At 36.5% G+C, this 11922-nt stretch overlaps 1 protein-coding gene across 1 annotated transcript; it reads right to left on the reverse strand.

The window, feature by feature from the left end:
• Window positions 1-8975: 8975 nt before the first annotated feature.
• dazap2 (DAZ associated protein 2) lies at window positions 8976-10861 on the reverse strand. The gene is made up of 4 exons (XM_033969630.2): window positions 10734-10861; window positions 9970-10088; window positions 9651-9896; window positions 8976-9580 (listed from the first exon to the last, which is right to left on the reverse strand). Exons 1-4 carry the CDS (start codon window positions 10744-10746, stop codon window positions 9452-9454), a joined length of 507 nt encoding a protein of 168 aa, XP_033825521.1. The 5' UTR covers window positions 10747-10861; the 3' UTR covers window positions 8976-9451.
• Window positions 10862-11922: the final 1061 nt, after the last annotated feature.

Consider the following 11922-nt stretch of genomic DNA (forward strand, 5'->3'; position numbering starts at 1 on the left):
TGTTTTTTGATGACCACGTCTTCATAACAACACAGACAACTGATAACAAAAAAGTGGTGATGGGATGTCGCTCAGAAACGATCTTTGAAGAGGCACGAGGAGGAAAAGGGCGGGGCGGAAATCCAAAGCGTGACGTATGACGCAGGACGCACGACGCACGAACCCAAAGGCAAAAAGCCAACTAACTTCTCATTTAGTTTCTCACGAGTTTACTTCCAGTTTCCCGGCGTCTCATACCAAGTTTAGCATCACTGTTTAAGTTTTCTCTCGCTGTAAAAGTGATCGACAAAGTGTACGATTATTTTGTAGCAAGTTTGTAAAATCTGTCCAATTTGAGTTCACCCAGGTAAGTACTTTTTGCCTCTAACAGCTGCATGGCGCTCCCTCTGACTCTTTAGTTTAGTTGTGTGGTCTTTTTCTTGTAAGAACAGTCCAAATAAATTGTGTCATTTTAACATAATACAACACAAATGGTAGACTATTAGGTAGAAGTTGACATTTGATCAAAAAGTTACATGTGCCATGCTAACAAAGTGGAATTTTCTGAAACAAAGCGAGTGCATCTGATCAGCCAGTAAACAATGGTGACAAAGGAAGCAGGATACACCTCAGGGCTTTTCGTGTTACTCAAAACCTCGTGGTAAAATTTGAGCGTACAGTTTTGCTTTTTATTCGTAGGTGAGGCCAACTGAGAAGCAACAATGAATGGTAAGAACATGTTTGAGTCTTTGAGTTACTGAAATGTGTGTGACTATGCTGCAATGTGTATTTGCGGCTTATTGTCTGCATCTGATGGATTAAAAAAAATAAAAATAAATTGCGGTAGTGTAGTGCAAAGTGTAGTGCAAAGTACCCAAGTTTAGTCCCCAAGTTTAGTCCCCAAGTTTAGTCCCCAAGTTTAGTCCCCAAGTTTAGTCCCCAAGTTTAGTCCCCAAGTTTAGTCCCCAAGTTTAGTCCCCAAGTTTAGTCCCCAAGTTTAGTCCCCAAGTTTAGTCCCCAAGTTTAGTCCCCAAGTTTAGTCCCCAAGTTTAGTCCCCAAGTTTAGTCCCCAAGTTTAGTCCCCAAGTTTAGTCCCCAAGTTTAGTCCCCAAGTTTAGTCCCCAAGTTTAGTCCCCAAGTTTAGTCCCCAAGTTTAGTCCCCAAGTTTAGTCCCCAAGTTTAGTCCCCAAGTTTAGTCCCCAAGTTTAGTCCCCAAGTTTAGTCCCCAAGTTTAGTCCCCAAGTTTAGTCCCCAAGGTTTTGTCCCCAATGTTTTGTCCCCAATGTTTTGTCCAATGTTTCGTCCCCAAGTTTAGTCCAATGTTTCGTCCCCAAGTTTAGTCCAATGTTTCGTCCCCAAGTTTAGTCCAATGTTTCGTCCCCAAGTTTAGTCCAATGTTTCGTCCCCAAGTTTAGTCCAATGTTTCGTCCCCAAGTTTAGTCCAATGTTTCGTCCCCAAGTTTAGTCCAATGTTTCGTCCCCAAGTAGTCGTTTAGTCCAATGTTTAGTCCCCAAGTTTAGTCCAATGTTTAGTCCAATGTTTAGTCCCCAAGTAGTCGTTTAGTCCAATGTTTAGTCCCCAAGTAGTCGTTTAGTCCAATGTTTAGTCCCCAAGTAGTCGTTTAGTCCAATGTTTAGTCCCCAAGTAGTCGTTTAGTCCAATGTTTAGTCCCCAAGTAGTCGTTTAGTCCAATGTTTAGTCCCCAAGTAGTCGTTTAGTCCAATGTTTAGTCCAATGTTTAGTCCAATGTTTAGTCCCCAAGTAGTCGTTTAGTCCAATGTTTAGCCCAAAGTTTAGTCCCCAAGTAGTCGTTTAGTCCAATGTTTAGTCCCCAAGTAGTCGTTTAGTCCAATGTTTAGTCCCCAAGTAGTCGTTTAGTCCAATGTTTAGTCCCCAAGTAGTCGTTTAGTCCAATGTTTAGTCCCCAAGTAGTCGTTTAGTCCAATGTTTAGTCCAATGTTTAGTCCAATGTTTAGTCCCCAAGTAGTCGTTTAGTCCAATGTTTAGCCCAAAGTTTAGTCCCCAAGTAGTCGTTTAGTCCAATGTTTAGTCCCCAAGTAGTCGTTTAGTCCAATGTTTAGTCCCCAAGTAGTCGTTTAGTCCAATGTTTAGTCCCCAAGTAGTCGTTTAGTCCAATGTTTAGTCGCCAAGTAGTCGTTTAGTCCAATGTTTAGTCCCCAAGTAGTCGTTTAGTCCCCAAGTAGTCGTTTAGTCCAATGTTTAGTCCCCAAGTAGTCGTTTAGTCCAATGTTTAGTCCCCAAGTAGTCGTTTAGTCCAATGTTTAGTCCCCAAGTAGTCGTTCAGTCCAATGTTTAGTCCCCAAGTAGTCGTTTAGTCCAATGTTTAGTCCAATGTTTAGTCCCCAAGTAGTCGTTTAGTCCAATGTTTAGCCCAAAGTTTAGTCCCCAAGTAGTCGTTTAGTCCAATGTTTAGTCCCCAAGTAGTCGTTTAGTCCAATGTTTAGTCCAAAGTTTAGTCCCCAAGTAGTCGTTTAGTCCAAAGTTTAGTCCCCAAGTAGTCGTTTAGTCCCCAAGTAGTCGTTTAGTCCCCAAGTAGTCGTTTAGTCCCCAAGTAGTCGTTTAGTCCCCAAGTAGTCGTTTAGTCCCCAAGTAGTCGTTTAGTCCCCAAGTAGTCGTTTAGTCCCCAAGTAGTCGTTTAGTCCCCAAGTAGTAGTTTAGTCCAAAGTTTAGTCCCCAAGTAGTAGTTTAGTCCAAAGTTTAGTCCCCAAGTAGTAGTTTAGTCCACAAGTAGTAGTTTAGACCGTCTTTGGTTCTGGTTCAGTTTTGGTTCCACCCTATAAGTCCTTATGTAGTCCTGGTTTAGATCTAGTTCCTTTTTTACATTTTAGTTCCAGTTTAGGCATGATTTAGAGTTGGTTTGGTTTAGATGGTACTTATTGAAAAAATATTTGTAAATCATGTCATAGCATCTTTACCACAAGTAGCCATATAAAGTCCAATAGGTACTACACACTACTTTCTCCTTTTGAACTAATGGGTACCACATGGATGAGAATTTAATAATGACCTGACAGGTTTTATTTAGATGTGAAATCTTAATAATCAGATTAAAGTGTCCCAAATTCCTAAATGTTTGCCCTTTGCACCAGGAACAGGGCAGTTTAATGTGCTCTCAGTCACTTGTAGAGGAGACACTGCCAGACATTTTAAACACACTTTTGTTTCTGAAGTTACAGATATGGCCATTTCAACAACAGAGGCGATGACAAACACAGTGACAGAAGGCAAGTGCCAAAATTTTACAGTTTTTATTATATACTTTTTATTAGACTAGTGTCGAACATCAATATTAATCACATTCTTACCAAAATCCCAGTTTCTATGGTCGAAATGGGCAAATCTAAAAGGCTGCAATATTGATATGTTTTTTGGCGCTGCATGATTTGGGGATAAAATCAAAATTTTTCTGTCTTGTAATTTTGATTAAATTTGCAATTTATGTTTAAAATGTAGGATTTTGTTCAGAGTGTACAGTGAACACAACTCCAGGAGCATCAACATTTGAAAGAAGACTTAAATCGGAACTGATAAACTAACACAAGAATCCCATGCATTGCAGAGCATATTTGTAGAGGTCCAAAGTACTTATACATACAAGATTGTATGTATTTGAATGCAGCTAACATTCTATCATAAAAAAATCATTTTTACCTTTGTGATTTGATAACTGTTCCTCAAATTGTGATTTTGATACAATTGTGATACATTGGGCAAACAACAAATCATCCTGTCACCGTGGAGTCTTCTTATGTATAAAACCTGCTAATCCTGTAGTTTAGACCTTTTCCAAACATGTTCTGAGATGCATGGTATTCTTGTATTTTATCATTTTGTAGTTTATCAGTTCATATTCGACTCTTTTTTCAAATGTTCATGCTCCTGAATGTGCTTAAAATGTGCACCTGAATTTAAACTACTACCATTTTTCCATTTTGTATTGCATTATATTGTTTTTGTATGCATGCATGCTTTTTCCTACCATTTTTTTTTTAATATTAGATAATGTTTTAAAAATTAATTTCCTGTAAGATTAATAAAGAACTTTGTTTTCCCTCTCATATTTTTCTGTGCCCCTAAAGGAGTTACAAAAGCTTTAACAACGCTCTACACAGAAGCCAACACTAAAAATAACTTGGGTAATATTTTATATATATATATACGGTATATATAATATCCAATGTATTATTTATAACTAACTTTACTTTTTTTATCATCAGTGATAACAACAGCGTCCCCACCAAATACAGACACAATTATTGCAGGTAAATTTTATTTCATGCTTGTCATATAATTGTTCTAAATGATGGTCACAAGTGTGTGCAGAAAACTCAAACACATATACTGAAGGCAAACATTTGCAGATACTACAGTTGTGTCTGTGTTAGGGTTGTCAAAAGTATTGAAAGTCTGATTAATACAAAAAAATTAATACAAAAACTAATATAAAAATTAGATGCTCATGCAGGTTTTGATACCAAAAAAACCTACCTGGACGACTGAGGGATTACACAGATATAAGACCACGTGGTAATATAAAAGAAAGTACTTTTATTTAATGTTAAAAATCACATTCTGTTGTGTAAAGAAAGAGGTATTGAGTCTGTTCTTTAGTATCAAAATTGAGTTTGAAATTTTAGTATCATGACAATACTTGTCTTTGGGCAAGACACTTTACCCACTGCGTCTGTGGTGTGTGAGTGATCAGTAATGGGCAGATTAGTAGCCACATCTCTGGCTGCAACAACTTTGGAATAGGGATGTCAAAATTATTGACAATATATAATCATCAGAACTAAAAAATAATTGGAAAAGCTAAAAGTTAAGTATTCTTTTATCATGTTGTTTAACTCTTGTTATTAACTTTATCATTCAGAAAATTCGATTTTTATAGAGCTATTCACATAATTGATGATCTTATTAAACAATGCAGATGAAAGAAAATAAAGTATTGCACGGTGGCTTTGTTGTCAATTATCGTGAATAATGGCCAAATTATGATGTTTCTTCTTACAATAATCTCGACACTAAAATGTAATCCCTGCTTCGAGTGTTTAAAAAAGCCAGATGTATTAAATCATTTACATCCAGAACCGCTAGTAAATTTAACAATGTTCAAGCTAGATTTTGTTGCTTTTCTTCTGTGAACTTTTTTTAACCAATGTGTTTTTCCACAGTGGTCATTTTCGTGATCTTGCTGACCGTAGCAGTTGTGGGCTTTGTGCTTTATCGATATCTCTGCCACAACAAAGGAGCCTACAGGACGACTGGCGAGCTCGCTCCGGGTGAAGACCTCGAAGAAGACCACCACAGTCACAAAGAAAATGAGAAAAAGGAGTACTTCATATGAGCGCAAGAGTTTAGTTACTTTTTGGTATTTTATTTGATGGAAGGATGCCACTTTTTACATGTGAGGTTTGTGTTTTTTTTTAAAAGAACTTGTTTTGAGGCATACTTGAAAGTCCAGTATGATGTAATGCTATAGGATCTTGTTGAATGTTAAGCATGTGAAGCATATGGAAAACATGTTGACAATGGTGTAAAGAAAAATGTATTTGAACCAGTTACAATTTAACTTGCTGTATAAATGAAGATTCACACTTCTGAGCAGTTTAGATTTTGTTTTTATGAATTTGTTACAGAAAATGATTGTTTCGGATGGTGTATTTTCTCTTTTGGTTTGATTTAAATTGAAAAGTTTAGTAACAATTTCCATATTTTATATTTCATGTGGGAGTCAGTAAACTTTTGTACAATGTAACTTCATATTTGTCTGTTTTTATCATTACAAAACCTTTGGAAAAAAAACAAAACAAACGTCAAAACAAAACACTCTTTTCCTCACCTCTTCTTTTGCAACTTTTTTGAGTAGATGAGCTCTTTTTCAGACCTGTTGAGTCCTGGTTTAGTCCTTGTGCAGACACGGTTTGGTTAGACCTGGTTTAGTCCTGTTTATGCCAAAACTGAAATGCCCTGAATCGCTATTTCACAATGATTCCAAATTGGTTAGATAATAATAAAAAAGAAAATAGTTTAGGTAAAGTAGATTATGTTATGTTATTTGGTGCAAAAACTTACATAGTACCAAATACAAGATTACAAGATATTTAATTTTGAAATTGTCCAACTCTGCATCTAATGTCAATGTATGCTTTAACATATGTTGGCTGTTACTATGACCGTGTCCCAAGATTGTTTACTTTTTTAATCAACATGCACATCATAGAAATAACATAACCAAAATGGGTGAAATAATATTGTAAAAACAAAAATGAGTCATTCTATTGCTTACACCTGCAATATGAATTAATGTTTAAGATGTTTAATTACCATATCAAAATGTATATGAACAGCTGAAAATGGGCCTCTACAGTCTACACATCAACATGGTTCTATACAATGGAAAAAAACAGCAATGAAAATACAACATGTCTAATTTTTTCAAAATAACCTTTATTCTAAACCAAACCATTTTAAATTTTAAGTTTAGTATAAAAAGTTAAGTGCACCTACGCTCTTTTCCATCAAAACTCAAGTGACACTCTCCTCCTTTTTGTAATCTTAAAAGATAAAATGAGTACCAAAGAACATTACATCACTTCAGTACATGTGTGTTTTTTGTTTGTTTTTTTTTTACAAAATGTTGTAAAAAGAATCCCTGAACTATAAATGTTCATTCTCCTTCAAGAGTTTTCCATTTGCTGTGGTTGGCATAGCATCTACTGGTCAGCTGTAATTTACAGTACTTTATATTGCTAGAAAAAAAAATGCACTATTATGCAGCAATACAAGTTAAAATGTGATGAAATTAATATTTTTAAAAGCAGTGGCCAGTTTTTGAGTGTCTATTCTGGTAATGTCACATATGTATAAAATTATGAAATAAAAAACACCAAACTCAGTACTGACACCTAGAGCAAAAAGGAAAATTTACAGTTTAATTAGGCTATGTGAATTTTGAATATTAATAAAGTACAAGTACAGATATAATTAATGATTGTACCTAGATAATTTGATTTGTTGCAAGATAGTTTTTGTAATTTTCAGACAAATTTTGCCAATCGTGTAAGAAAATTGCACTGAAAGCCCCCGCCAAAAAACGATGGTTGAAAAGTGTGACAAATATCTTGAAAGGTTTCTTTTTTTTTTTAAATCTAGACTTAAAACCAGCAAACATCTCAAACCAAGATAGATAAAGTGAATGCAAGTCATATTAACTCCTATAAATATCCAAATGTTGCACTTTAAGATAATTATTTTGATTTTACACCAATTGTTTGTACAGGCCACAGCTTTTAAAACTTAATGTAATGTCGGATACCCAGTTACATGTAATTAACACTACATGAAATCTAAATGTATGTGTATTAACAAAAAATAACTTTGCAAATGGCATTCCTACTTCTGGCACACATTTAAATTGGCTAAACAGCACAATATGGAAAGTTGTTGCTTTGAGTATTAGCAGCACAAAACAGTTACCTGTGAAATAAAAGATTCAGTGCAAGTTCACTAAACTAAGCACAACATTATAACGAAGGCTCGATACACAAGTGTTACATATAAAAAGTAATGGAAAAATAAGAAAAAGCTCGTCTCTCCCCTTCTTGTTTTTGTGATGCATGATAAGAATAGTTGAAAGTGAATTAGCATCGGGAATGTCAGGAGAAAATGATTGTACAACTGTGTTTAGCAGTGTTATAATGTACGAAGCAAGGAACTCCAAAAGAGAATAAAACTACATAAAAAGCTCTTTTATGGCAATTAGCAGTAATAAAGTTGGTCTAAAAAAACATTGTATGAGTCTAGTGGAGCTCAACAAATTGTAAATGTTTTTTGAAGTGTGCAGGGAAACTGAAGGAATTGTATTTTATTTCACTGGCCACTGTTGAGCTTCTTTTGATTGTGATAACAACATCTACTTTGCATCATAAGGTACACTGTATATTTTATGGTGAACGGTCTGAAACCTCCTCGTCTCCATGGATACTTAAACTTATTTATCGTCATAGAGACAAGCAGATGACACCACCAGGCTCCATCAGTCGCCTCTCCACAGGTCAGATCTGTGGAGAGGCGACCACCTCACTGTAAAAATGAATGATTTTCAAGGTATTTTTGAGCTACATGTAATTGAATAAATGCTAACAAAAAAGATAAATCGCTAAAATACCATACTCTGGAACATTAGAGGCAAAGCAAAATCTTTTCCATGGAGACAAGCAGGTGGCAGAAATGTTACACAGTGCACCTTTAAAATGACTTGAATCAGAATTGTAATCATATTTTTGAGTCGCTTTGACTATGGTATATTTACTTATACTGAACTTGAATTATTTGACTTGCTTCATAACATTCCAGACAAGTCTTTAAACTTTTATTATTCTGGTAAAAACACACTTGTTGACAACCTCTAAACTTCAGTAAATAAAATTCCAAATAGTTAAAATCTCTTGAAGATTAACATTCTGAATTCAAGTCATCTTACATCATGAATTAAGTCCTTTTTGTAGTGTGTTGTCTTTGGTACAAATAAAAATTCACCAACTACACTCACAAGATTATGGAAAGTGAGACATAAGTGCAACAAAGTAAAGTTACCTGACATTAAATACAAGCTAATTACAAAAATACTAAAAATAAATAAGTATTACAACTGGATTTGGAATTTCCAGTTTATCTAGAAAAAAAAAAAAAAAAAAAACATTATATGAAAAAATTAAAATAAACTCTGGGTATCCGACTATCAAATAGAAAGATGAAAAGCAATAATGTTAAACCAACCACTCCAATATATTCAACAAACTAGTTAGATTTAGCAACGTGTCTTTCCTAAAGCTAATTTGCTTAGATTAGGGTTGTCCCCGGTGCTCTTTGGCACTAGAATACATTAATTTAAATTGCCCATCAAGGTACAGTAGACCACTATGGATATTGCACGAATCTTTTCATTGAAGTTTGTTAATTAAAATGGAACTTGATAACAACATTTTTATTGTAATTAGGGTCTTGTACAAACATCATTGACACTTAAGGATGATACAGATTTTTAAAAATTCGATCTATACTTCCCATTAGTACTTACACTTACCACTTCACAGCTAGTATTGCACTAAACTAAAATTAGAAAAATTACAGTCATTTTCTAAGTGTGTATGTTTCATTTTGTAGATGCATTTAGACTGTATCATAAAGCAGCTAAGTACTAACACATGTAATGCTATTGGATATACAAACATTTTATCACATTTACAGAATGCAGGAGTTGCTTTTACTTCACACTGGTTTCTACAGGCCTTATTTCTGTTCTTTAGTGAAGTGGAGTACTGTACCTTTTACATGGGCTTATAGTACATTCCTTATGTGAACTCAGTGTTGTGGCATGAACAAGCAGCCTTAACCATAAACGATACAGGAAGAACTGGGGCGCTGGGACATGGGGCAGAGCTGCTGTTACCAGATGGTGTAACCTCCATTGGAGCCACCCAAGAAGAAGTTATTCTTGCGCTGCGTCATGACCATGTTAGCCCCTTGCATCGCAGCCAACTGTGCCGCATTGGGAGGGTGTCCGGGAGGTGGAGGCTAAAGGGACAAAAGCATAAACATTAGATTGAGTTTAGTATAGCACTGTTATTCAAATGAAGGTACGTACTGGGATAGAAGCACTGCTGCCTGCACCGAAACGCGCCCCCGCGTCATAGCCCCCCTCCACCATCACAGTGGAGCCAGGGGGGTACATTGCTCCTATTGGGTAATAAGCCATGGGCACATTCTGCCCCACATGCCCCACACCCATGGGCTGCTGCAGAGGCATGAACATCTGAGCTCCAGCGTATGGAGAGGACATGGGAGCCTGTCCAGGCACCTGCGGGGGAAGCACGTATCTGTGCTGGTATATCTGCAAACACAAGTTTAAATGTTAATTATAATATCTATGTTGTAACAATCATAAAGAATAATGCAATATTTACATCTGTATATGCAGGTGGAGCATCTGTGTAAGGAGGGGCCTGAGGAGACATTTGCATAGCAGGAGGGTAAGCAGGAGCAGTGCTCTGCTGAGGGTACACAGTCTGCTGTGGATAGGAACCTGTGAAGAACACACAAGAACAACATCAGGTCTCCAAAGACGCTCAGAAGATGAGTAACCTATGGCTCTGATACATGTAGGCCGATATTAGCATTTATGCTGCTGCATTTTATTATCCTCTTTCGGCTTAAACGGGGCAATGTCCAAGTGAGTCACACTAACTTTATCTCACCAAGTCACAATAGAAAGAACTGTGGCACACAATAGACGCGTAATGGAATATTCACAGAGCAGGTCGGTCTATCGTCACTTACCTTCACACATGTACATGTGAAACTGTCTCTTTTATCTGATTCTGTTTTTAAAAAAAGCATGCACACAGCCTATTACACCGAGGCCTTGTACATCTAATGTCCATAACCTGCCTATAACCATAATAAACGTGTTATTAAACTATTTCACATGAACAGGGGTAAATAAACTCGACAATCACAATCTGACTGAAATCATCCATCCTCAGTTTATGTTTGGGGTCATTTCACGTGATTTTCCACAGCGCCAGTGGTGTGCTGTTATGTAGCCATCTGTAGCCCGCTGTATTCTCTGTTCCGTCACAGGAATCTGCTCAAATCTCTGCACCAAAACAACAAAAACACGGATCGACTTCATGACCGCGGCTCAGACCGGGGCCTAATGATCAAATACCTTTGTTGTTCATCGTGTCGTGGTGGTTTTGGAGGAAATCTGCGTAAAAACTGGATTCTGCGTATGTTGTGCGGCCTCAGACGGTTCGACTGCTTTATGTCACGCACTTCCTTGTTTTCGTGTTTTTGTCAAAGCGGTGACGTAACTGCACGGAGCGAGCGAGCGCCCCCTGTAGGTCAAAATGAAGCAATGCAGACAGAGAGTGAATCAAGGTGAAAATGCATTTAACTCCTACATGACTAAGTTTAGTTTTTTTTGTGTTAATACAATGGTGCAAAAACATGGGCCAAAAAAACCCCAAAAACAAACAACAATTCATATGTATACCACATTTCTTTTACTAATAAAAAGCACTGCACAGAGTGAACACAATACCAAGAAACACACTGCATAAAACAAAAATCAAGATTGTATTGTATTGTGTTGGGTGTAGGTCTACTTCTTCTTCAGTCCACTTATGAGACAGCAGGCTACAACTAAAAGTGTGTACTGCACAGCCATTTACACCTCTGTCCCTTTTCCCTTTTTCTTAAAGAATGTCCCACTTTTTATTGATACTACATGAATTATTAAAAGTGAGATTTACATACATAATAGTATATTTCTTCTCACAAACAAATCAGGACCATTTGAGTGTACTGTGATTCAGGATTGCAATATGTACCTATTACTATTTCAATCTCTTAGTGTGTGAGGATTGAAAAAAATAAATAAAAATCATCAGGCGTTATTGCAGATATTATCTGAGATTACCTTTCCCGGTATGTCCATCGTGTCCCTCTTTTTCTACAAATTGAAGTGGTTACCCTGACTACAATTATGTTTTGATCTGATATGGCAGTGGAAAACCTTCAGCCCACATCAGACAACTTACAACACTAACAGCCTATATTTAAATTATTGTATTTATTGACCTTGTTTAATGCAAACATCAGGGGATCATCTAAAGTCCACACAGAAATACAGAAATAGGAATACAGATTTTCAAATTGATGCTTAAATTACATGTATCAGATAGCTACAGACTGAGATGTGTGTCATAAGTTGTTTGATGTAGGCTGGAGTATTAAATCCATATCAGATTTGGATCAAAACTATATCTTACATGTCTATGCTGTCTAATAAGTGGACTGGTGGAGCCAACCTATGCACCCAATACACTTCCTTGTGATTTCTCCTAATAAGATAC

This window comes from Periophthalmus magnuspinnatus, chromosome 7 (genome assembly GCF_009829125.3).
Source record: "Periophthalmus magnuspinnatus isolate fPerMag1 chromosome 7, fPerMag1.2.pri, whole genome shotgun sequence".
Classification (NCBI taxonomy): Eukaryota; Metazoa; Chordata; class Actinopteri; order Gobiiformes; family Gobiidae; genus Periophthalmus; species Periophthalmus magnuspinnatus.